Raw genomic sequence first — 26,958 nt, 5'->3', positions numbered from 1 at the left:
TGTGTTCTTTTTGAGACCCAGTTGGAACCCAGCTAAAGCAAAAGGGATCCCATTTGCTTCATGGAAGGGATCCCTTCTATGAAAAGGGATGCATAAACCAGTGAGATAAATTATGTGTCATCTCTGAGGAGCTAGTGAGAAGTAGTTTGAATCACTGGCAACCCCAGTTTCTGGGGTCTGCAAATTCTACAGCACAAAGCACAAGAAGCTTCAATAGCCCTTGAACAATTCTATTCTTAAGATAAGTGTTAAGACAGAGGCTATTATGAAGTCATGCCAAGAAATTATTAGTTACAGCTATTGCATAAGGTAAGATGGGGAAGAAATGCATATTTGAGGCTCTTTCAGAATGTTTGGATTATTTTAACTATCAGAAAAAGAAATGTACAGCTTTCACTACAGAATTTGGGCGAATTCATTTTGTTCACATTCTAAAATGCTTTTCACATAGCCAGCATTATTGGGGACACAGAATTGGAGCTTAACTCTCTGGGGGAAGAGACTAGATCAGGATGGGTGGAGATCTAGAACTGAGACATGCTGGAATGGTCCAGAGACCATAATGACAGAGAGATGGCAGTTCAAAGAGGTGGTCCTACTCTTTATACCTCTCTTCCTGGACAGATTCTGGAAGCAGGTGCAGCACAGTGGTCCATGTAGGCAACTGGAATTAGGGCACTATGGCAGCCAGTGATGGGAACCAGCTCTCGCTTGAGCTTTGGAAACAGGACTCTACACCTGAACTCTAGTCTGCAGAAGCACAGATACTGTGCAGATCATCCCAGTACAGAGTTACCATAACTGGAGTAAGAGTAAAATCAAGGACTAATTTAAATAAATAGAGGAAAAGTACCTGGTTACTAGAAGTGGACTACAGACAGATCCTTGCTATAAGTCTAACTTGATGCGAAGTTAGGCCAGAACTCCTTAAATCCTCTACAATCATGGAAATCCTCTATAATGGGCATGAGTCCAGGAGGCCAGCTGGTCCTAGGAAAGGCAGAAGGCAAGAACCTTGCAGGAATGTCAAGGCTGACAGCAGTGACCTCAAAGTATGTTCCAAGCCAAACTCACAGGGCTGGATCTTCCATGTTCTGCCTCAGTAATTCCCTTTGTCAGGGCATCTTCACTTTCTTTCATATTAATCACAAGGAAAGATTATTATCTTCCCTCTTGTTTACTAGATAATTATGGTTTTACCACTTTTCACTTAGACTAAAGATAACCTGTGAGGCTTTGTGCAGTTCCACTCTTCTAGAGTCTTGTGTTCATTTCCCACAGGTTGGGTTCAACACCACCCTGTGTTTACTCCTGTTGTCTGATACCAGTGATAGGTCAGCACCACCACCTCGTTTTCCTCTGCCAAAAGACTGGGCAAATCATCAGTTCTAAGTAGGAAGAGAGGTAAAAACATATTCTCTGGAAGGAGGTGATGTCATCATTGGTTACCTCTTGTTAGCAGTGTATTTTTATTTCTTGGGAGGAGAGTGCTGACCTGACGAATAGACGTGAGTATTAACCTGTCCTGTTAATTGCCACTTGTTCTCCACTGCTCAAGTTGGCCATGATGAAATCTGTGCCACCTGCCTGCCCGTGAGGCATGAGCTGATACAGGTAAGACATTTCAGGGCCCTTTGAAAACAGATAGGCAGTGTGGTGGGCAAGTTTCCCAAGCTCCCCAGCAGACTGAGGGGCAAAGTGCAGAGTGTCTTTATCCTTGATTGAAGACTATGATTTAGAATAAGATTAGTTCTCTTTTTGCTTTAGTATATCCTCCTTAGCCACAAAGTTTTTCTGTAATCTTCCCGTTTGGGGGAAGTTCAGGGGTCATTTCTAGAAGGATGAGGATATTGGGGCACTTGGGTGGCTCAGCTGGTTGAGTGTCTGACTCCTGATTTTGGCTCAGGTCATGATCTCATGGTTCATTAGATTGAGCTCAAGCAGTGTGGAACCTGCTTGAGATCCTCTCTCTCTCTCCCTCTCTCTGCCCCTCCCCCACTCATGCTCACTCTCTTTCTCAAAATAAATAAATAAATAAATAAATAAATAAATAAATAAATAAATAAAAATAGAAGGATGGGGATATCTTAAGGTCACATTTTTCCAGATCTCTTTTACTTTCCAAACCCAACTGTCTTACATGCCTGAAAAACAGATTCATGCAATGAAAGAGTAAATCTTGGATAAACAAGCCCAGATTAACAGAGATGCTCACATCTCATATACATACTTCACGAGTCAACACTTATGCATTCTGTAAGTCCTCAAAAAAGGTGTCACTGCAAGTGCAAGTTGTTGTAAAGAAATTATGCTGGAAAATAATCAGATGTTGTGTTATCTTGAAGACATTTAAATTTCAGTTAAATGTCAGGAAGCAAATTAAATCCCAAGTAAAGCTTAACCTGAAATTACATTTGAAGGCTGGGTTTTTGAGACCAAGGGTAATGTGACTAGAGTTTGTTTTTATTTCTTTGTGCTTTCTTTTAAACACTGTAGGCAACGGCATTATTGAAAAAAGCCCTTACAGAAGAGTGTGATGATAGGTCAGCTATTCACAGTAATGAATCATCTTGCAGTCTGCCATCTATTCTGAATGACAATAGTGGAATAAAGGAAGCAAAGCCCACTCTGTGGCTCAACAGTGTTCGTACAAGGGAACAAGGTAACTATTGTTACAAATTCTGTCCACAGAAGAAATGCGTTCAAAGTCACCATAACACCCTCTTTCTCAAGGTATACATATAAAATTAAGCTGACCAGAGAATACCTCTGATTTTAATATGCATAATATCTTACTTGTTTTAAGCCACCTTTTAGTAAATGTATTTGTTTTCCTTTAGTCTAACAGGAATGGAAAACCTAATCGTAGGTCTGCAGTTCTGCTGAATTTCCAACAAAATAAGTTTTCATAAGTAATGAAATCTTAGCAAAACTAACCTCTTGACAGTAGATCATTTTGATTGTGTCACAAAGATGAAGATGATTCCATTAAAATGATTCCATACAATACTGTGAAGTTTTTGATATCACTTAGTAAAATTTACTCATAATTTGTAAACATTCTTTTTAATTGTAATGGAACCTCATAAAAGTCTAAACAGATGACCAAGAATCTGAGTTTATGCCTGCCAAATTTAATAGCCAATGTTTAGTGTCCAGAAATTGTGATAATTTTAGTGTTACTGTCAATTCATGCCAGTAAACTGCTGTGATGGTATTTCCAAGAGAGCTGTGAGTTGCTCAGGACATACTCAGCAGTTGATATACATGTGCAGGATTTGAAGCTTACTTGTTTTGTTTTGTTTTTTTAATTTTTTTTTCAACGTTTTTTATTTATTTTTGGGACAGAGAGAGACAGAGCATGAACAGGGGAGGGGCAGAGAGAGAGGGAGACACAGAATCAGAAACAGGCTCCAGGCTCCGAGCCATCAGCCCAGAGCCTGACGCGGGGCTCGAACTCACGGACCGCCAGATCGTGACCTGGCTGAAGTCGGACGCTTAACCGACTGCGCCACCCAGGCGCCCCGAAGCTTACTTGTTTTAAGCCCCATTTGAATTTGATAGATGCCACGCTAAATTATTTTGCTTGAAGACAGCATAGAGAGAACTTTTGGTTTAGAATCAGTTTCCTTTTAGAAACAGTACTATTTCAGACAAAAAAATAAATAAACTAATCAAAAAACGGACATGGAGAGGCAATGAAAATAAAAGGAATGGCAGTTAAAATAAAAGGACCAAGGTCTACTCCATAAATATATCCTTGAAATACACTTTTATCATCATGTGTTCTGTTTTTAGAAGTTTCCAGTGGCTGTGGAGACGAGACCAGGGAAGAAAGCGTGGCAGCAAAGATCCCCATCACAGGTAAAGTTACGGTCGCCTGTGAGTTTCAAACACAGGATTCAACCTTATTATGTAATCAGAACCTTCTAGGTTAGTGGTTTGTGGACTCCGCTAAGAGCAAGGATATTCAACTGCTACATGCTGGAGCAGGAGATTAAATTGTAAGAGCAGGATGTGTGAGTTTATGTTAACATAAACTAAGGTGGAAAATAACCGTGTCTATTGAATTCTTCATAATCGTGTCTTACATTTACACATGTGAGCACCCCCATCACACAGCCTTTCAGCACCTGCGTCTGGGTGACAAGGTCAGTCTCCATGGGGAACACCCAGTCATTATATGGCAAACTACAGATGTTTCTGATGTTACTCTTTTCTTTCCTGTGATAATTGAATGTGTATTATTAAAATAAGAGCAGGGAGGGGGAAATGCCATCTGGGAAGCTTGTCTTGTACCTCTGATAACTTAAAACTAACCAAAAATAGGAGGTGGTTAGCCTGTCTGATAATTTAACAATTTTAGCAGTAAGGCTTCATCAAGACCTATTAAGATTTCTGCACATGTATTAGGCTTGTTTATATGGAATCTGAATGTCATTACTTTTTTTAGTTTTAGAATATCAACAGCAGCAATTAGTATTCTGAACAGAGTTCTATTTGTCATACATCTAAATTTACTAGTACCTTATTTTGTAAAGTGGTGTCCTACTTCATTAGAAATTCAAAGGTCTGACTTTAAATATTTATACAAGTAAATACACCATTGCACGGAGGTACTGAGGCATGCATCTGCATATGTGGTAGTTTTGTTGTTTATAAGCAGAAAAGAATGGCTTTCCTTTATGGCAATACAATTCATGGCCTCATGATTAATTTTTTACGCCCATGTTTCTGTGATGAACTCTGGTTTTGAAAAGGGAGTTTATAGTAGAGCAATTATTGTATATATTCTGCATCAGATAATATTTCACTCCAAAATGCAGAGGTTTTCTTTTCTTTTAAACCTTTTCCCAGCGAGATATTTATTGCTTTCTTATTCTTCGTTTTGAGAGAACTCTGGTAGAGTCTCTTCTTATTAATAGAAGTATGGATGATTCCAAACTGCAAATAACCAAGAAGTCATTTAGATGCTTTTCCTTTGCAATTTACCTTTGAATGCACAAGTATCTAATGACCCCTGAAGTTATTTCAGATGAAATGACAAAGGCTTATTGGGTGGAAACCAGGAAATGATCCACTTACCCATTCTTACTTCTCCAGTATTCTTTGGAATCATCCCTTGCATATAGATGACTCTTCCCCAAATTAATGCAGATGGTATTTTCTCATAGACTTTCTTTAGAATAGAAGAGATAGTTAAATACTGGGCTTTCAAAATTTTCTCCTCTTCCTGAAGAAAGGGGTGTGACAAGCCTAGAGGTAACAAGGATTATTTGCCATTAGGATCTTTAAAGAAATTGCAATTCCATCATCATGCCATTGACCCATTGATAGTTGGCAGTTAAAAAAAAATGCCTTGCTCCTGGTTCTATGCCAAAGTAGTAGTCATAAACTAACTTGGGAAATGTGAAAGAAAAAAAAAAAACTTGCAAAGCCAGTGACTTTGTTTGAGCATTGCCTTCTGTCCTGGCTACCACACTCTCCTCTGTGGAGACCCACCAGACTTCCCATGAAGTTGATGTCTGAGGGCCTCAGGCACCTTGGCTCTGCTTAATACTATATTGTACCATGTGTCACTGAAGTTACTTTGATCTTCAGTTCTTTTTTTTTTTTTTCATTTTTTTCCAGATATAATTGTCATATAACATTGTATTAGTTCAGTCTCCAAGGTCTTGACCATTGTCTCTTTATTAGATCTTTGTGACTTTTGGCATAATTATTTGGAGATTTGGCCTTTGGTAGAGTAGGGCAGGTGTCCTGTTTGGCTTAAGATACAGTCCGCCACCCCCTTCATAATAATTTTGTTGAGGCTTTCCTGTTGTATGAGCTGCATTCCTTCTAGAGTATTCCAAAGGAAAAGAATATTCCAGGGGCTGTCCTCTGGGAGAGATGTGGCAGCTGAGCCTGGGCTTTGGCATCAGCTGTCTATGTCAGCTCTTTACTCCCTGCTCTATTTCTCCACCCCTCTGAGCCTCTGTATTGGGAGAGACATACTACCTGGAAAAGTTGTCCTAAAGTTGAAATGGGTCATGTGTGTGAAAGCACCAAGCATGTACTACACTACCTCCTGAACTGTAGTAACCACTTGGGACCAAGACCCACCCAAGCCTTTTGCTGCCATAATTTCTCATAGACAGTACTTTGCATAGTACTGCTAAATTAGTTTCTGCAGGAAATTTCCACTTGAAAACTCAATGGATGGTTTGAATCCAGAAGGATGTTTACTTTATCAAAATAGAATCTTAAGGAGAGTTCCATGATATTTTAGGAACTTCTACTTAGTCCCATGAAGGAGTTAATGAAGTAGTTCCTGGAGTTTTCCCTGGTGGAGGCCGGATGTCTCTGTGAGGACTTATGCACCATAAGCCTGAGGTGCCCACGGTTGAGGACATTGCAGGGTCCTTCATCACCAGAGAAGTCTTCCCTTGGTGTGCTCTCACAGGTATTGATGAGCTGATGCAGCATTTCCCCAAATCTGCTCTGTGCAGTGCTCCACCCAGAAGATATGTCAAGGAATACGTGTTTTGTGACCAAACCCTATTTGACCCCTCTTTCTCTCTACAGCCAGCACAGTGTTCTGGAGCTTGCTAAAGACTTTTAGAACTTTCAGTGAATGAACAATTTATTTATTTTAATTTTAGAGAGTGAGCACGTGTGAGCAGGGAGAGGGGCAGAAAGAAAGAGAGAATCCCAAGTAGGTTCCATGCTCAGCACAGAGCCCAGGTCTGGGCTCGATCCCACAATCCTGGGATCATGACCTGAGCCAAAGTCAAGAATCAGACACTCAACAGACTGAGCCACCCAGGCGCCCTGTAAATGAACCATTTAAAAGTGTGAATTTAGAGTTTCAAATAATCTCCTATCTGAAAATGGAATCCTTCCTATAAATGGCCTACAGAATTAATGTTCTGTGAGACACATTTTGGGAAATACAAATATACACACATATATGTGAAACGTTTGTTAAAACCTTAAGTCTAGTGAGGACACTGGTTTTCTCAGCAGTCTAAATTTATCTTCAGTGTTTTCCTGTGGTTCCTTTTTGTGGGAACATCCCTCATGGATAAGCTAGCTTCTAATAAGACCCTGGGCTGCTTTAGTGTAAGTAAACCTAGATGATGTTATGATTGAAAGTTATATGTTAGTTATATGTTAAAATGCTCCCCGAATGGACAACCAGCAGGTTACAGTAGTAACTTATGACAGTCCAAAGTGCTCCTCTTCAGCGTGGGTCCTCTGTGTGACACTATTTGTTTTACAGCCATCTCAGGAGAGATGTAGTAAAGAGAGAGGCTGAGGCAAAATTCAGGGCAGGCACCAGGAAGCTGGGCAGAATGGGTGGGAAGCTCTGAAATAGAACTGTTTTCAGAATGACAAGGGTCCTGGGAAAGTTTAACTTGAAAAGGGCACAAAAGCTATCTTTAAATATTTGTGGGGCTGCCACATACCAAACATTTATCAATGTAAATGTTTTTTACATTGTACAGAATGTACAAATGTACAGAATGTAGCCCAGGGGGCCCTTATGTGAGTGTTGCAGGAAGGAATTCACAGCTCAGTCATGGAAGAACTTCCTCACTCTTCATTTCAGCAAAAGCAAGTGTGTCCTCCAGCTGCCAGGTGGTTGAACCATGGCAGGAACCCACTGTCTAGAGGGGCTCTGTGGAAGGATTCCTGTTTCTGGGAATGCTGACATTCCTTCTAATGCTAGAAGTCTGTGATCCTCAGTCCATATTGAAGGAATCAAGTGTACCACCATTCTCATTTCCTCTTTTCCTTTTCTTGTTTGTTTATCACTCTCAAACACAGGTTTTCTTGGCAAGGGGGCTCATCTTTAAAGAATTTGCTGTCACTCTGAAGGCATCTGCTTTGTTAATCATCATTTGGGAGAGTGTGAGTTTCATAACTCTGGCTCCCATAATCTGTGCTTAAATTTACACAGAAATCCTTCCATACACACCCACACCCACATCCACAGCCTGTATGATCTGCCGTTGTTAATGCAGTCTGCTCCTTCTATTAGTCTGGCTGTTCACACTAAAGAATCCAGGTAGAAATCAAAGATGAATTTGAATATCAGTGAATATGTGGTTTTTGTGTACACCAAGTAGTCTCTCATTTGCATGCATGCTGCATCTTTACTTGGGCTGCATCCTGGAAATACCAGGACAGCAAAAGACTGCATGCGACCCTGCCCTCACTAAGCCTCCGTCACCCCCAATCTTCATAACAGCCTTGTGAGGTAAACATCAGTGCCTTGTTCTACAGATGGTCCAACAGAAATTTAGAAAGGTTAAGATTCCAGCTCAAGGCCATGTTGCTAGAGTGTTAGATCTTGAACACAAACTTTAAGATTTAAGCCTTGAACTCCTTCCATCCCACCACTCTTCCAATTTCTTTTTATGTTGGAGTCGACTGCATCAGGATGTCTGGGTCAGTGAAATGTCAGTGTGTATCCCAGCGAAAGAGGAGCTGTGCAAAGGATGCTTTGAGAGCACTGATGAACAAAGCCGTGTGTTTCCTTTCCCTTATGTTAGACCTAGAGAGGTGGGCAGCTTGTGAGGCTTTCCGGGCATAGCTTGTACCAGAGGTCTGCCCTTGATAAAGAGGGGCGAGCCTGAGTGCACTTAGGCCTGAGACTATGTGCCAGTAGTTGGATATTCAGCTCAGTGTTTCCCTGAAACACTTAAGCCAGGATTAAAGTGATACTTACCTACCTTATGAGAGAAAGTCTCCCTCTGAACAGCTTGTACCCCCGAGTAAAATTTCCCACATTGGGAATTTTCCTTGTATTTGCACTAAATTTACCTTTGCAGGGTAAATGAGTTTTTCAGCAAGTAATGCATGCTTATGCTAAATTTCATAAAAACCCATCCGTTAACACAGTATCTGGCACACAGTGGGTACTTATTTCGTCAAATGAATGAATAAAAATGAGAGTATTAAGGAGTTTCTTTAATGCTTGTTGATTCAGGCCAGAATACTATCTCTTTCAGTCATTCACTCCACCAGTTCTTTTCCCACCCCACGTGCCCATCCTGGCAAAACTCATCTCCTTAAGCTCCATGTGAAAAGGCCTCTCAGCTTTTATCTCAAGAGGATTAAGCCTCTAAGAATGTCCATTCAGCCTCTCATTCTTTTGACACCAATTCTCTTGGTCAAGCTGTGTTGAAAGTGGTTGCCTGACTGTGCCATTTCTCACTGATATTCTTTGGCAAGCTGAAATATTCAAGGTCATACTGAGGTACGTCCATTTAAAAGCTTTGTGGGAGGTCAGCATAGATTTGAAGGTTGCCACTTGGGGTTCTGGGCGCTGCTTCCCAAAACACGATTACTTGAGTTTCTCATCACACTGGGAAAGGTCTGGAAACACACAACAGCCAGGTGGTCGCTGGTGACTAGAGTTTTCCTGGAAGACAAGACTGCAGTGACAACTGCTGGTGGCCAGAGTACAACCTCCACTGCTCAGACTTTTCTACGAGTGTGTCTCATTGTCCTGTCCCAGAAATGCACAAAAGTCATGTGAAGACATGTTACCTGCTGTACCTGAGACAGGGAGCGCCCAACTCGTGCAAAACCGAGGGAACCTGCTATGTGCTGCTGGGCTGTCCAGTGCAGTCCCCATGGCCCTCCTATATGGTAGGGGTCAGGTTGCTGGGGCTTCACCCATGGGGCCTACTGCCTATTGCTTGCTAGAGCAAAATATTCCTCACTCGTGACATTGAGGGTGGTGGTGTTGATTTAAAGTGGTCAGTAAAGAATGAAAGATATCTTTCTGTAGAGTGCTCTTGATTGGATGCTCCTGCCTTCAAGGTAATCAACTCATAGGAGCCTAGAGAAATTCTTCTCAGTGGTTGTGCAGTAGAATCCCATGCAGGGTTTTTACACATCCGTGCCCCAGCTACACCCTTGATCAGTGACATCAGAACCTCTGAGGGGGTGGGACCCAGGCATCAGTCTTACATAGACCCAGGTGGTCTCCCAAGTTTGAGGACCATGGAGCAGGGGGTCTCAAAGCTGAGAGAGCCCTTGCAAGTCAGGTGGTGAAACACTGCCATTTTACACAAGAGACTCAAGTGAAGAAAGAGAAAGAAGAGAGATTGGGCTTTAGATATTTCAATAAAACTGGGGAACAGGGAGTGTATTATTTTCCCAGGAGTGCTATAACAATGTACCACAAACCTAAGCCAACAGAACTGTATTATCTCACAGTTCTGGATGCTGGAAGTCTAAAATCAAAGTGTCAGGGGGGCTGTGCTCTTCTGAAGGCTTCAGGGGAGAATCTTCCATGGCTGCTCCAGCTGCTGATGGCTCCTGACATGTGGCAGTATCAGTCCAGTCTCTGCCCCATGTTCACACTGACTTCTCTCTGTCTCTGTTTGTTCCTCTTCCTACCAAGACCCCAGTCATTGGATTTAAGGCCAACATAAATCCAGGATGATTTCATCATAAGGTCCATTGCTAATTACATCTGCAAAGAACCTGTTTCCAATGAAGACCACATTGTGAGGTTCTGGGTGGACATAAATTTGGGGAGAGATACTTTTCAACTCACTACACTGGATGAGGAGGGGTTTTCTGTGTATTTTATGTTTCTAGCATCCAGCTCATCTTTATACAGCAATTATTCTTGGTCCTACTATAAATGATGAAATAATAATATTACTGTCTTTATTTCTGATTCTTCTCATATAAATCATTGCCTGCAAAGCCACTAAAAATACTGTTTTGAAAAACAAATAGTGCCAATAAAATACAGCTTCCTCATCAGATTGTGCCGTCTTTGAAAAGTTAAAGCTTCTATGACTTTCAGAGTTGAAAACTCACCTCCCAGGACTGAGCAGTGTTAAGTGGCAGGCACTAGAGCTGTCAGTTTACATGGGAAGTAATACCAGCAGAAGTGTTTCAGTTCGGTTTTGGAACATTCATTAACGGGCAGTTTCAAGCCTGCCATTTATTTTCAGGAGTAATTGTTGAATTGCTCCATAGAATTTAAGAATGTGATGTAAATACTTATTTTCTGAAGCAGCTCCAGGCAAGTCAGCTGAATCCAGCATTTCTTCTCTTCTGTATGCATCAGCCTTCTCCCTGGCAATGGTTTACCAGCCCAGGACAACTGATGGAGTGAGGTTAATGGCAGAAAATCTAGACATGAAAAGCGATTGTAGTTATGGATCCAACCTTGTATGTCTCACCTTCACATAGACTTACGGCCTTTAACTTTAAAAATCCTAAATATAATGAGTATTCTGTATTTTCAGATCATGGAAGCACCCATATCCTCATAGTCTCTCATATTCATTTGAGCAGATTACACTTAGACGAATAATTCTGAATTTTAAGCGATAATCTTTATCTTCAGAATTAATTTTAGAAATGCATCCCCCAATTTTTATTTTATTTTGCAAAGATGACTGGGTTTGCTGCATCAGCCACATATCTAGCACAGGGCGGGGGGAAAATTGCATGGGTGTAGGAATATGAGTAATAGCAGTGGGAAACTCAGCAGATGGAAAGTACCTTTCAAATTTCATTTTAAAATTACTGCACACTTCAGATGGGAATAGTAATTATCCTTCTGTACTCGAAGATGCCCAGTTCTTGTCAGTTCAAGGTCGTTTTTTTCTAGCCGGAGTGATAGTATTGTTTGCATCCCTCTTTGTTATTCCTTTTCTGGGCCCAGCTCTTCCCTTTCTTCATGGGGGATTTCTGCGAAAGCCCTGGGCGGACTCTCTGCCTCGGAGACACCCCTTCGAGGCTGGTGAACCCCACATTTATCTGGCTCTTGTAACGGGTTGTTAAAAGCACTTGTTCATCAGATATTTTCTTTTTATTTGTAGATTTAGAAGTATTTTAGCAGGTGTACATTTGCATATAAAAGAGAACGACCGATAAGAAGTTGAAGCTTTTTCTTTCTCCTTTTCTCACCAACATCATCTCCTACCTCCCTTTATTCAGCATGTTTTCTCTTTCTTTCCCTTGCTGTTCCATTTTCTAGACACAAAATGCATGTCAAAAGAAAAACACAGTCTCAGTGATCCCTCACCACTTTGCAGGAAGACATGATTGGGTTTGGCCAGCATATGTAACAAAGTAGGAAAAAATATATTTATCTTGTGTCACTGCTCTGGAATTAATCACCAAGGATAGATTTTAACCCCCTGGGACCTCTTGCCATGTTTTATGTTTTAAACCTCCACTATTTTCTACTTTTTAAACTAAATCTTGACACAGATTTGAGTATACAATGGATGCTTGACTGAGAGACCCAGAAAGGAAAGCTTGAGGACACATGTGTATTTGTTTCTGTGTACGCCAGAACATTCGAATCTATTCTTTAGAAACATTTATCAAACTGTTTGCACTACTCAATAATTTCCTGAGAGTCTGACATTACCAATGGGAAGAAACATTTTTCTGGAGTTCTAAGTCACAGGCTGGAAAGTGAAGACTTAAGAGGCCACCCAGGCCTCCAATTTGCAGATTTAAAGTTTACTTGCAGTTGGGAAAACTAAAGTCTTATCCCTTGGAACCATATGAACTTTGCCCCTACCTTGTTTAAGCCAGCTAACTCGAACCTCTACATTTGTTATTTTTTGTTCTTTGTTTTTCATTCATTCATTAAGTAACTATGAATTTGCTGGGCAACACAGTGCAACTTTTAACAGCCTGATCCTTTATTTCCCTTCCTTCCAGGAATGCCTGGGCCTTAGTTGCCACAAACCTCATGCCAGTAACTTTTGCTCTTTTGCTTTATAAAGTTGATATACTCACCTTCTAAACCACTCCAAGAGGATGTCTGAATTGTTGGAGCACCCCTAGCAAAAACTAGAGTCTTGCCTCCAAAGATGGCTCATTAAAAATCTCCATACAGCTGTTGCAGCCCCCCTTGATAATATGTTCCAATCAACTTTCAGCTAAAAAAGCTTTTCCTAACATCAAACTTGTATCCCTTGGCTGAAGTTTTTCTCTAAGGGTTCTTGTGCTTACACAGTGAAGAAAAAATTGCTCACTGCCTTTCAGTTTTGAGGTTACAGGTATTCTCTGTTTGACACGTGCAGTGTTTTATTTTTTAAAAAAAGACAAGTCCAGGGACGCCTGGGTGGCTCAGTCAGTTGAGCGTCTGACTTCAGCTCAGGTCACGATCTTGCGGTTCATGGGTTTGAGCCCCAAGTGAGGCTCTGTGCTGACAGCTCAGAGCCTGGAGCCTGCTTCAGATTCTTTCTCTCTCTCTCTGTCTCTCTGTCTCTCTGTCTCTCTCTCTCTCTCTTTGCCCCTCCACCACCCACTCACTCTGTCTCTGTCTCTCAAAAATGAGTAAACATTAAAAATATTTTTTTTAATTTTGCCAGAAGTCTGGCAAGAAGTCTGGCCCACTCTCCCAACTGGCAGCAATTGGCTGTCACCAGAGAATAGCTGTCCCCTGTGGATAGGGCTCCAGCCCTGCTACAGGGCTCCCCTGCCCACTGTTCCCACTACGCCAGAGTTACTTCTGTATGGTACCTGCTCGGCCCCAGTAAGTGTCTGCGTTTATGGTCCCACCCTGTCCAGTCTGTATGCAGTATCTATGGACTTGAACCCTTCTTCCCCTCTTTCTTTACAGGCTCTGTAGCCTTCAACCTCCCCTAATTATTTTTTTCACCAAATTGCCTTCGAGTCCACTCCCAGCCCTTCATATGTTGTGTGTTGCAGCTCTAATGGCTAAAATAAGGATGTGAACATGCCATGGGAAAGTGACTCCCAGCTCTGAGTGTCTGATCCCCAACACAGACTTCCTGATAGCCAGCAGCACGCGCCTGGCTGCTCCAATGCCTCCAGCTGTTTTGGTGTCTCTGGTGTTTATTCCTCCAAGTGAATGCATTTAATCCTTTTACCTTTTAAGCTTCACTTTGCCATGAAACCATTGGAAGAATCACACATGGGGATGGGGCAGGCGATGTGCCCAGCACCCCCCAGCTTGATTTTGCCAACCCTCCCTCTATCACTCAGTTCAGGGCAGCTACATCTAAGATAAAAGTTTTCCAGGCAAGCTTCGATGATCCTGCTCAGAGAAGGGCCACAGGAGGTTTAAGGATCAAATACCAACAAGGATTTGTGTTTGGGAAGGGGGTTGGGTTCTGCTTGAAAAGAACAGGAGAGATGAGCTATCTCTCTCCAATACTGTTGTAAAGTTGAAAGCACAGAGCCCAAGTCCCTCAAGAAGGAAGGGAAGGTAGATCTTAAAAGTCCTCATCACAAGAAAAAACAAAGTGTAACTGTGTAAGGTGATGGACGGTAACTGGACTTATTGTGATAATCATTTTACAATATATACACTATCAGATCATTAAGTGGTACACCTGAAACTAACATAATGTTGTATGCCAACTACACCCCAATTTTTAAAAAGAAGAAGAAGGGAAGGAAACCAGCATAGAAAGTACACAGAACGTGGAAATGGTTTATCTTTCCAGAGTAGTAAAATGGCCCCTTACTGCTAAGCATGAACTCACTTTACATTTCTCCCTTGCTAGACTCGGACCAGTAACAATATCAGCACTAATATTTGGACCACACATTTAATCCCCCCAAATCTGAAATTACCTCTCAACTACTAGCTTGCCATTTTTCAAGCTGAAAATAAAAGGTACACATTTTCCTGGTTTCTGAGGAGCAGGAGAGCCAGCTCATTGGGGTGAAATGATTCACTTAAGACAGCAGCTGAGAGAAAACCCCACTTCAAGTTTCCAGATGCCAGGAAACAAAATCTTTGTGTTCTGTTGTTGTTGTTAAATGTCTGGCTTTGCTATCTCTTCCTTGACCAAATAAATGTAATTGAATGCAGAAATAGCATATGGTCATTATGCTCTGGACTCGTATCCTAAAGGCTGGAAAGTTTTTATATAGTAAAAACAAAACTGTGCATTTTCATCTCCTTTACAATGATTCTTTACCTACTTAGAATCCAGATGCTCTGTCTTTGATTTTATTAATACCTTCCCTCTTCCAAAATAACCTTACAAGTCTGGAGTAATATGGACGTGATGATTTTAATTAGAGTATTATGATGCCATCCTATTGAAGCCATCCTAGGACAACGAGACTAACCTATAGCAAAAAACACTTTCTGTCCCAGGGCAGCTCGCACGCGCATGCACACACACACACACACACACACACACACACACACACGCATCACACAAAACAATACTTTCCCATTCTGCATCCACTGCCTCTGGTGTTTTCTGTACTAAATCTGGTTCCAGTGTGTTCACAATCCAGCAGTGTTAAAAAAAAAATGTTGCCTTAGAATTTGTTATTTTCAGAGTTAAGAGTCCTTGATCTGTACATATTTTTAATTATATATCATTTAACATTCCAAAATATGATGCTCATTTTCAATACTTATTTTTATCTTGATTCTCAGTAGGGCAAGAGAAGTTATATTCTTCTTCTTCAGTGTGATGGTAGTTTTAATCCAGTAAGAAGGGCCTCATGATTAAGTTCTTAAATGGAGCCAGCAAACACAGGGATGCAGCTGATTGCCAGCCCCCAGTGCTGACAGCAGGAATCCTTTTATTTTGTGGCCACGTTGAAGGTACAGCCATGGATGTTGTTTTGTTATGTTTGTGCTATCAGTTTCATTCAGGTATCCTTGAGACTTGAGGGGATACAGAAGGTTGTGTCACTCGGGTTCTTTTTATTTGTCGTTGTTCCCAACAGTCGTCCCCACATTAACTCACAGCAGACACCATGAGAAGCCCTGTGGGAACCTCAGTCAAGTGGACCTGAGCCAGGTCTGTGCTGCTGCTGATCCCTCAGGGGTGCCTGGCTTTGCTCCCTGCAAACACTCTGTCCACACGATGAGCCCAGATTCGATTTTCTCAGCTGCGGGCCTTGGAGCTCATCCTGTGGCTGCTAGTCTTCCTGACTTTCCTGTCCCCACCCAGCCTCTCCTCTGGTCCCCCTTCACTCCAGGGTGAGGAGTGCTCTGGAGGGACCAGGAAACCAAGGAAATCAGTTCTGTCTCTTGAGATTCATTCCTCTAGTGGCTTCTGCAAGGCCCAAAGAGGAGAGAAACCATTTTACTATGATGTTGAGACTACCCACAGACCAACTCAAAATAATGACTGGAATTTGGCCACTTCAGATAAACTCATACAACTTATCTTCAAGTTTTGAAACCTGGGTTCAACTAAATTGTTTTTTGTTTGTCTTCAGAATTCCTAAAAAGTGACAGTTCAAGAAAATAATCTGCATGCATTTTAAAGTATCATCACAGGAGGAATTTAAGAAACCTCTCTGGGCAGTAGAATTTTCTGTATTTATGTGTCTTTTTCCCCCACAATTAAAACAGTTAATAATAATGTATCAGTATCATCAACTATCCCATCAGTGTTCTACTCTTCCTCACAGTTTTTTTTTTTTTTCTTGAGTCAGTAGCCAGACTATGCCAACACGCTGTGTTTGGTTTGGGTGACCACATAAGTCACCATCTAAATAAGGAAACATTTGGTAACAAAAGGGGATTCTATTAATAGTTATACTGGGACAACAGGCACAAACTTGAATTGTCATGGACCAATTGCGATGTTTGGTCATTCTCCTTTTTTTTTCTTAACTGTGAATAAAAATGCATAACATGAAGTTTACCATCTTAACCATTTTTAAGTGTACAGTTCAATAGTGTTGAATACATTCGCATTGTTGTGCAGCAGATCTCTGGAGCTTTTTCATCTTGCAAAACTGAAATACTCTACCCACTAAACACTGATTTCCCCTTCACCCCTGCCCTCAGTGACCGCCTTTCTACTTTCTGTTTTTATCATTTTGACTCCTTTCAATACTTCATATGAGCAGACTCATATGGTATTTATCTCCTGGTGACTGCTTATTTCACTTAACGTCATACCCTCAAGGGTCATCTATGTTGTAGCAGGTGTCAGGATTTCCTTCTTTTTAAAGGCTGCTTAATATTCAACTGTAGGTATATGCTACATTTGTGTATCATCTGTTGATGAATATTTGGGCTCCTTCTACTTCTTGGCTATTATGAATAATGCTGCAGTGAACACAGATGTGCCGGTATCTCTTCCACATCCTGCTTTCAGTTCCTTTGGATATATACTCAGAAGTAGGATTGCTGAATCATATGGTAGTTCTATTTATAATGTGTTGAGGAATCTCTACACTGTTTTCCATGATGATGGCACCATTTTGCATTCCCAACAGTAGTGCACAGGATTCCAACATCTCTGCATCCTTGCCAAAGCTTGTTATTTTCTGTTCTTTTGATAATAGCCATCCTGATGGGTCAGACCTGATTACCTCATCGTGGTTTTGGTTTCCATTTCCCTAATGATTAGTGATTTTTGAGCATCTTTTCTTGGCTTTTTGTATACCTTCTTTGGAGAAATGTCTGTTCAAGTTCTTTCCCCACATTTTCACTGGGTCATTTGTGTTGTTGTTGTTGTTGTCATTGTTGTGTTGTTGTTGTTGCCAAGTTGTAGAAGTTCCGTATATATTCTGGATATTAATCACTTATCAAATATATTACTTCAATTATGTTCTCCCATTCTGCAAGTTGCCTTTTCACTCTGTTCATTTTTTCCTTTGACATGCAAAAGTTTTGTTTGTTAGAGTCCCACTTGTCCATTTTTAATTTTCTTGACTATGTTTCTGGTGTCATCCAAGAAATCATTGCCAACTCCAATGTCCTAAAAGTTTTCTGCTATGTTTTCTTCCAGGGATTTAACAGTCTTAGGTCTTATGTTTAAGTCTGTAATCCATTTTGAACTGATTTTTGTGTATGGTGTAAGGCAAGGGTCCAAATTTATTCTTTTGCATGTGAATTTCCAGTTATCTGTGTCTTTCTTTTTAATCTGTAGAAACAAAAGCCTACCAGTTGCTGAAGCAGTCTACCCTTCAGGATAATATAAATCACACTGAAGACAGATTCCAAAAAGCGGATGTTTCTGTAATACAACTGTCAGGTAAGCAAGGGCATATTCAGTGCTCAAAGTGAGGATCCAGGGGACCTAGGAGGGCAGCCAGTGCCTGGTTCAAGCAAGGGTGGTCACCCTCTGAAGGTTTCTGGAGTTTGCTTTGTAATAAGCTGCCATCAGGTCAGAATAAGCCAATACTTTTTCAGTTCTTAACGAACAACAGTTTGGAAGTCTTCCCTCCTGGATATGTACAGGCCCCCAGCATGGCAATGGCCCAAACAGTCCCTTGGATTCTACCTGGTATGTCATGATAGTAACTTGTCACTAAGTACCACTGGAAACACCCCAAACTCCTTCTTTTCCCAATATCTCCCAGTTTCTCTCTCTCTCTCTCTCTCATTTTTTTTTAAGTTTATTTATTTACTTTGAGGAGGGGAGGGGCAGAGAGAGGGAGAGAGAGAGAATTCCAAGCAGGCTCCACACTGTCAGCACAGAGCCTGATGTGGGGCTCAAAACTCACGAACCATGAGATCATGACATGAGCCGATTTCCAGAGTCGAATGTTTAACCGACTGAGCCACCCAGGCGCCCCCTCCCAGTTTATTAATCATCAGTGGGAGCATCAGGCTGGGCTACCTTCCCTCCTTAGAATGTTGGTTCTTTAAATAAAAATACTGCAAATCCCAGTAAAGCTAAATTTTAAGTTTAAATGCAGTTCCTTCAACTGTAACTTTCTTTGTTTTCATATATTGTGTTATTGTATTTTTATTATTTGCAGCAGTTTTTATCTTATTGTACCTTTTTTTTTTAGTTGGAGTCACCTCAGCTCTCTTCGTGAAAGTAAATGCATTAAAGTATACTTTAATTGACCTTATTTTCACATAAACCACAGTGTCATAATTTCACCTAACAGAATGAATAGTGATTTTTTAATATCATGTAATTTCCAGTCCATATCCAAGTTTCCCAGTTGTCTCATGAGACAGACCTTTCTTTTGAGGGACATACTTACGGTGTATCAGACTTAGCTGTCTTTGGAGAGCTATTTCCTAGATAATATTAGTATTAAAATCAGTTACTGTAAAATTGAGTTATTTTGGCTATTTTGAGGATTCAGTGAGTCTTTGCAGGTTAAATGCCAGCACAGTGCCTGTTAGAGAAAAGCCCTTAGGAGAATGGTGGTTATTATTTGAACTCCACAAACATGAGACCTTGCTGTATAATGCAGGGCCTTTACCCGGATGGAAAGATACAGTACTGTGAACCTGCAACTGTGCTTTTCATCACCTTCTTCACATTTGAGTCACAGTATTAGAGTCCAGAGGGATCTTAGAAAGTATTTATCCAACCCCTTATTTTACAAATGAGGCCCCAAGACAGTGATGTCTCTCTCAGAACAGTACAGCCTATTAGCAGACACACATTTGGAAGGGGACTCCACAAGTCTGTTTCTGCTAAGTATATTCATGATAGTTCCATGGACAGGTTCAAAGGATAAGTAAGTTTGACATAAGTTATAGTCCCTTGGATGTATATTAAACAGTTTGGTACTGTTAAGATAGTAATAATTAATATATTCATTTCTTAATCTATTCCTAAGTGAAGTGATAGGTTGTATCAAGTCAAGCAGCCCTAGATCCAATTTCCTCACCTACCCTCACAATTATACTATATGCTTTGCAAGATTCCATATTTTCTAACACTGGGCTCACAGAGGTGCTTCTGATGGTCCTGGCTGTCATTGTAGTTAGACATTGCTTCTTGTATTTATTTTACCTTTGGTCACGGCTACCTTTTCACTTTCATGCTTACTCCGAGCCTAGGGACTTCTCTGAGCTCCAAAGAAAAGCAGGAAGTGGGATGGGACAGTGAAGGGAAATGGAAGCCACGTACCCGTATTAGACCTCACAGCGTTGTTACAGGTAGCCGTAGCGCTGTGGACCCTGAACTCAAGAGTTCATCTAACTGTTGAAGAAATTCAGGTTTCAATTAACTTCTGCTCATAGGTCTTTTTTTTTTTTTTTCCTAGTTATTTATTTATTTATTTATTTATTTTTTCTTTTTTAATATATGAAATTTACTGTCAGATTGGTTTCCATACAACACCCAGTGCTCATCCCAAAAGGTGCCCTCCTCAATACCCATCACCCACCCTGCCCTCCCTCCCACCCCCCATCAACCCTCAGTTTGTTCTCAGTTTTTAACAGTCTCTTATGCTTTGGCTCTCTCCCACTCTAACCTCTTTTTTTTTTTTTTTCCCTTCCCCTCCCCCATGGGTTTCTGTTACATTTCTCAGGATCCACATAAGAGTGAAACCATATGGTATCTGTCTTTCTCTGTATGGCTTATTTCACTTAGCATCACACTCTCCAGTTCCATCCACGCTGCTACAAAACGCCATATTTCATTTTTTCTCATTGCCACGTAGTATTCCATTGTGTATATAAACCACAATTTCTTTATCCATTCATCAGTTGATGGACATTTAGGCTCTTTCCATAATTTGGCTATTGTTGAGAGTGCTGCTATAAACATTGGGGTACAAGTGCCCCTATGCATCAGTACTCCTGTATCCCTTGGATAAATTCCTAGCAGTGCTATTGCTGGGTCATAGGGTAGGTCTATTTTTAATTTTCTGAGGAACCTCCACACTGCTTTCCAGAGCGGCTGCACCAATTTGCATTCCCACCAACAGTGCAAGAGGGTTCCCGTCTCTCCACATCCTCTCCAGCATCCATAGTCTCCTGATTTCTTCATTTTGGCCACTCTGACTGGCGTGAGGTGGTATCTGAGTGTGGTTTTGATTTGTATTTCCCTGATGAGGAGCGACGTTGAACATCTTTTCATGTGCCTGTTGGCCATCCGGATGTCTTCTTTAGAGAAGTGTCTATTCATGTTTTCTGCCCATTTCTTCACTGGGTTATTTGTTTTTCGGGTGTGGAGTTTGATGAGCTCTTTATAGATTTTGGATACTAGCCCTTTGTCCGATGTGTCATTTGCAAATATCTTTTCCCATTCCGTTGGTTGCCTTTTAGTTTTGTTGGTTGTTTCCTTTGCTGTGCAGAAGCTTTTTATCTTCATAAGGTCCCAGTAATTCACTTTTGCTTTTAATTCCCTTGCCTTTGGGGATGTGCCGAGTAAGAGATTGCTACGGCTGAGGTCAGAGAGGTCTTTTCCTGCTTTCTCCTCTAAGGTTTTGATGGTTTCCTGTCTCACATTCAGGTCCTTTATCCATTTTGAGTTTATTTTTGTGAATGGTGTGAGAAAGTGGTCTAGTTTCAACCTTCTGCATGTTGCTGTCCAGTTCTCCCAGCACCATTTGTTAAAGAGACTGTCTTTTTTCCATTGGATGTTCTTTCCTGCTTTGTCAAAAATGAGTTGGCCATACGTTTGTGGGTCTAGTTCTGGGGTTTCTATTCGATTCCATTGGTCTATGTGTCTGTTTTTATGCCAATACCATGCTGTCTTGATGATGACAGCTTTGTAGTAGAGGCTAAAGTCTGGGATTGTGATGCCTCCTGCTTTGGTCTTCTTCTTCAAAATTACTTTGGCTATTCGGGGCCTTTTGTGGTTCCATATGAATTTTAGGATTGCTTGTTCTAGTTTCGAGAAGAATGCTGGTGCAATTTTGATTGGGATTGCATTGAATGTGTAGATAGCTTTGGGTAGTATTGACATTTTGACAATATTTATTCTTCCAATCCATGAGCAGGGAATGTCTTTCCATTTCTTTATATCTTCTTCAATTACCTGCATAAGCTTTCTATAGTTTTCAGCATACAGATCGTTTACATCTTTGGTTAGATTTATTCCTAGGTATTTTATGCTTCTTGGTGCAATTGTGAATGGGATCAGTTTCTTTATTTGTCTTTCTGTTGCTTCATTATTAGTGTATAAGAGTGCAACTGATTTCTGTACATTGATTTTGTATCCTGCAACTTTGCTGAATTCATGTATCAGTTCTAGCAGACTTTTGGTGGAGTCTATTGGATTTTCCATGTATAATATCATGTCATCTGCAAAAAGCGAAAGCTTGACTTCATCTTTGCCAATTTGGATGCCTTTGATTTCCTTTTGTTGTCTGATTGCTGATGCTAGAACTTCCAGCACTATATTAAACAACAGCGGTGAGAGTGGGCATCCCTGTCGTGTTCCTGATCTCAGGGAAAAAGCTCTCAGTTTTTCCCCATTGAGGATGATGTTAGCTGTGGGCTTTTCATAAATGGCTTTTATGATCTTTAAGTATGTTCCTTCTATCCCGACTTTCTCAAGGGTTTTTATTAAGAAAGGGTGCTGGATTTTGTCAAAGGCCTTTTCTGCATCGATTGACAGGATCATATGGTTCTTCTCTTTTTTTTTGTTAATGTGATGTATCACGTTGATCGATTTGTGAATGTTGAACCAGCCCTGCATCCCAGGAATGAATCCCACTTGATCATGGTGAATAATTCTTTTTATATGCTGTTGAATTCGATTTGCTAGTATCTTATTGAGAATTTTTGCATCCATATTCATCAGAGATATTGGCCTGTAGTTCTCTTTTTTTACTGGGTCTCTGTCTGGTTTAGGAATCAAAGTAATACTGGCTTCATAGAATGAGTCTGGAAGTTTTCCTTCCCTTTCTATTTCTTGGAATAGCTTGAGAAGGATAGGTATTATCTCTGCTTTAAACGTCTGGTAGAACTCCCCTGGGAAGCCATCTGGTCCTGGACTCTTATTTGTTGGGAGATTTTTGATAACCGATTCAATTTCTTCGCTGGTTATGGGTCTGTTCAAGCTTTCTATTTCCTCCTGATTGAGTTTTGGAAGAGTGTGGGTGTTTAGGAATTTGTCCATTTCTTCAAGGTTGTCCAATTTGTTGGCATATAATTTTTCATAGTATTCCCTGATAATTGTTTGTATCTCTGAGGGATTGGTTGTAATAATTCCATTTTCATTCCTGATTTTATCTATTTGGGTCATCTCCCTTTTCTTTTTGAGAAGCCTGGCTAGAGGTTTGTCAATTTTGTTTATTTTTTCAAAAAACCAACTCTTGGTTTCGTTGATCTGCTCTACAGTTTTTTTAGATTCTATATTGTTTATTTCTGCTCTGATCTTTATTATTTCTCTTCTTCTGCTGGGTTTAGGCTGCCTTTGTTGTTCTGCTTCTATTTCCTTTAGGTGTGCTGTTAGATTTTGTATTTGGGATTTTTCTTGTTTCTTGAGATAGGCCTGGATTGCAATGTATTTTCCTCTCAGGACTGCCTTCGCTGCGTCCCAAAGCGTTTGGATTGTTGTATTTTCATTTTCGTTTGTTTCCATATATTTTTTAATTTCTTCTCTAATTGCCTGGTTGACCCACTCATTCGTTAGTAGGGTGTTCTTTAACCTCCATGCTTTTGGAGGTTTTCCAGACTTTTTCCTGTGGTTGATTTCAAGCTTCATAGCATTGTGGTCTGAAAGTATGCATGGTATAATTTCAATTCTTGTAAACTTATGAAGGGCTGTTTTGTGAGCCAGTATATGATCTATCTTGGAGAATGTTCCATGTGCACTCGAGAAGAAAGTATATTCTGTTGCTTTGGGATGCAGAGTTCTAAATATATCTGTCAAGTCCATCTGATCCAATGTATCATTCAGGGCCCTTGTTTCTTTATTGACTGTGTGTCTAGATGATCTATCCATTTCTGTAAGTGGGGTTTTAAAGTCCCCTGCAATGACCACATTCTTATCAATAAGGTTGCTTATGTTTATGAGTAACTGTTTTATATATCTGGGGGCTCCGGTATTTGGCGCATAGACATTTATAATTGTTAGCTCTTCCTGATGGATAGACCCTGTAATTATTATATAATGCCCTTCTTCATCTCTTGTTACAGCCTTTAATTTAAAGTCTAGTTTGTCTGATATAAGTATGACTACTCCAGCTTTCTTTTGGCTTCCAGTAGCATGATAAATAGTTCTCCATCCCCTCACTCTCAATCTAAAGGTGTCCTCAGATCTCAAATGAGTCTCTTGTAGACTGCTCATAGGTCTTATGCTGTGTCTCTGGACCACTTAAGGCAAGCCACTTAAACCTTGTGCCTTCATGTTCATGTCTGAAAAAACCTTGTCTTGTTAAGCATGGGGGACTCTCTTTGGGCAAACATGGACACCTCATTAAGGGAATCACTTGGCTGCAGAGGTTCTGTGAGACAGGCAGGTTACAGGTCAGAAACTCTGCCAGTGCCTTTCCCAGCGATGCCCATGCACTCTCTATCCATGACCCCAGTGACCACCAGTTGAGAATCAGACTGGTAGCTGACATCCAAGGGCACCCAGGAGATGAGGTGAGGGTTGCCCTGCAAGCTGGATGTACCATGGGCATGGTCTGGTTCCCCTGCTCCAGAGAAGAGGTGGATTGTCATCTTCCCCATCAACCTTTTCAGGCTGATTAAAGAGTGGCCTTGATGGCTTTCAGTGGAGTTTCATTCTTCCCCACAAGATGGAAGAGAGAGGATTTGGCAGAGGGGTATCTGTCATCCTGGGATGTCAGTGATTTCTGTTCTGAGACCTGGTTCCCAGCACCCATCATTTTGGTGATTTCTCACTGCCCATGTGTTACAACAAGGTAAATTATCAGCATTTAGTGTCATAGGAGAGACCCATATGCGCAGACATGTGACTTGGTCATTTAAAATTGAGGTCTTTGAATGATTTTGTTTTTTCGTTTTTGTGGCTTCTGCATGTCACAGGAAGCCCCTCCACCCACCCACACGCACACACACTTCCTTTCAGTATTCTGCCAACATGTTGTTCCTTGCCTCAGAAGCTCCTTTGCCTTCTGTGGCTTGGACAGCATCTTCCCCCGTCGACGTTTGTTTCACCAAAATTATTGTGAGGCTGCTTCTTCATTCAGTGCATTTCTCTGCTGCGTGGCGGCCAGCACTCACTCTCCACGTTTGTGCTTATCACAGGTTTGAACATTGGCAGCGGTATACTCAAGACAAAGACAACTAACAAAATCGCCTCGGAGGCTAGTTTTTCATCGAGCGAAGGAAGTCCTTTGTCAAGGTAAAGTCGTGAAAGCCTTTCTGAACAGCGGTCACAAGATGAGAACTGTCACTCCGTAATGAATGCAACTCTGGCTGCATATTATTTTGTTGTGTGACTTGAGGGAAGGTTATGGTTTGGTTTTTTGTTTATCTAAAATAACAGTTGAAACTCCAGTCTACCTTTGAAAATATTTGTGCCAGAGAGCCAAGTATTGTTTTGCAGCTGTTGTTTCGTTGGTTTAAGACTCAATTGACACCTCAGTGAACCACAAATTAGCGTCTACAGCTGCTCGCAGTAGGGCTGCTTAGAGACCACACAATGGAGGGTGTCGGAAAAGGGCAGAGAGAAAACATCGGGCCTTAAAAGAAATAAAGTGGCCCGTTTCTGCTTTCTGAGACGGCTGATATATATACTGGCAATTGCTGGGTATTTGTTTCTGTATTCTTCTTTTTCACCAGGCATTTGGGCAAGATTATTCTTCCCTTTTCTGATACTTCCTTGCTTATTGTCCATAAAGAACAAGATGTATCCAACATTTGCTGAACCCCAGCACCTCTTATAAGTTTTTCAAGCAATGTAAGTGAGTTGGTGAGTTGTGTGCTGGATTTGTCATCGACATAAAATACTAGCCATGCGATGGCATTGGGTCGGAAAAAATATATAGATGGGAATCAAAGCAATTGTCTGAGGAAATACCTGCCTTTTAGGCTTTGGCTGCATATTGTTTAAAACTGCACAAATTTCCTTTTCTAATAACATTTCTCATTAAAAAGGTGTCTTTTAGATGCTTACATTACATTAGAATTAACTTGCCCTCACAAAATTTTAAAACAGAAACTTTACATTTCTAACATCATATCCAGTATCCCATAATATAAAGTGATTTGATCCGGAAATGTAGTATTTTTTAAATGAAAAAAAAAAATCCTATTTTCACTTATATTTTGAAAAACATTATACTATTTTTAGGACTGGAATATCTTAAAATGAGATGGATTTTCTAAAATTAGGTTGTTGCTTTTAGAAACCCGACAAGTTCAGTTTTAGAAAACTACTCAGGTAGACTCAAAAATTAGCATGTTTAATACCTGGGTTTTCATCCTTGGTTTTGAAAGAAGTGGGAGGAAATGAATTATGGGACGGGAAGAATGTTCAAGTGTTATATATTTTTGATTATCCTGTAAATTCAAGTTCTAGGTCTTTTAAAGGGTATTTTAAAAGACAGTAAGTTCTACAGGTAGGTGTCAGCACTCACTGTTACCATCTGGCTCACTAACACATCCTGTAGTTGTTAAAAGATCGTTGGAAATGGTCATCTCCATTATATTTTAGAGGCATTAAAAAACCCAATTCTTCTTGAACTTGTCTTTATATGTATATACTCTTCAGGCAATGTTAAAATACATTCAGAAAGCAGCTAGACCCAAAGAATGTTTTCTCGGCCGGGTAATTTCATGTCTTGTGTCTATATTTCACTAAACTAAATTCAAACTTTCTTCCCCATCCATTTTGAGGCAGGGACCTTGTGTTACTATTGCTCCTGCATGAAATTAATTTTCTAAATAAATCATGAGTAATCTCATAACCCTCTTTAAGAAAAAAAAAAAAAAAAAGGTCTTCAAGGAACATTTGGTTCTAGACACTTGATAATAATCCAGTGATGAAAAAGGTTTGGGCATTGAGTGTGTGGGTTTGGCGTGCTGTTTGTTACGGTTTAGTTCTTTTGCTGGGTTTGGTGTTGTTAATACACCACCCTGGGCTTTGGAGAGCTCTGGTTTTGCTGTTTGTGCCTGGATTCACTGAAATTTCTTAGAGGCTTACATTTAAGGATCCCACTTACTGCAGTCACTCCTCGTGCTTTATTGCTTTTACAAGTGGTCTCGAAACCCAGTACTTGAGAATAAACATAACAGTGCAGTGCTGCTGTAGCACTTTTAAAAATTCTTCTTTGCTCTATTTTGTCAGTGAGCTGATGAGCAACCTCAAAAAAAAAAAAAAAAAAAAAGACCCTGCTGGA

General features: G+C 40.6%; 1 protein-coding gene across 1 annotated transcript in view; it reads left to right on the top strand.

Moving 5' to 3' along the window:
- The window catches only part of KIZ (kizuna centrosomal protein), a 146,476-nt gene that overhangs the window by 111,315 nt on the left and 8,203 nt on the right, over nucleotides 1-26,958 (top strand). Inside the window, 4 exon segments of the mRNA XM_058684742.1 lie at nucleotides 2,497-2,662; nucleotides 3,799-3,864; nucleotides 17,871-17,975; nucleotides 24,863-24,959. Of these exon segments, the coding sequence (XP_058540725.1) occupies nucleotides 2,497-2,662; nucleotides 3,799-3,864; nucleotides 17,871-17,975; nucleotides 24,863-24,959 (434 nt within the window).

Source organism: Neofelis nebulosa, chromosome 9 (genome assembly GCF_028018385.1).
Source record: "Neofelis nebulosa isolate mNeoNeb1 chromosome 9, mNeoNeb1.pri, whole genome shotgun sequence".
NCBI lineage: Eukaryota > Metazoa > Chordata > Mammalia > Carnivora > Felidae > Neofelis > Neofelis nebulosa.
Note: the sequence above shows the minus strand (reverse complement) of the source record. Positions and strands in the feature narration are given on the sequence as shown.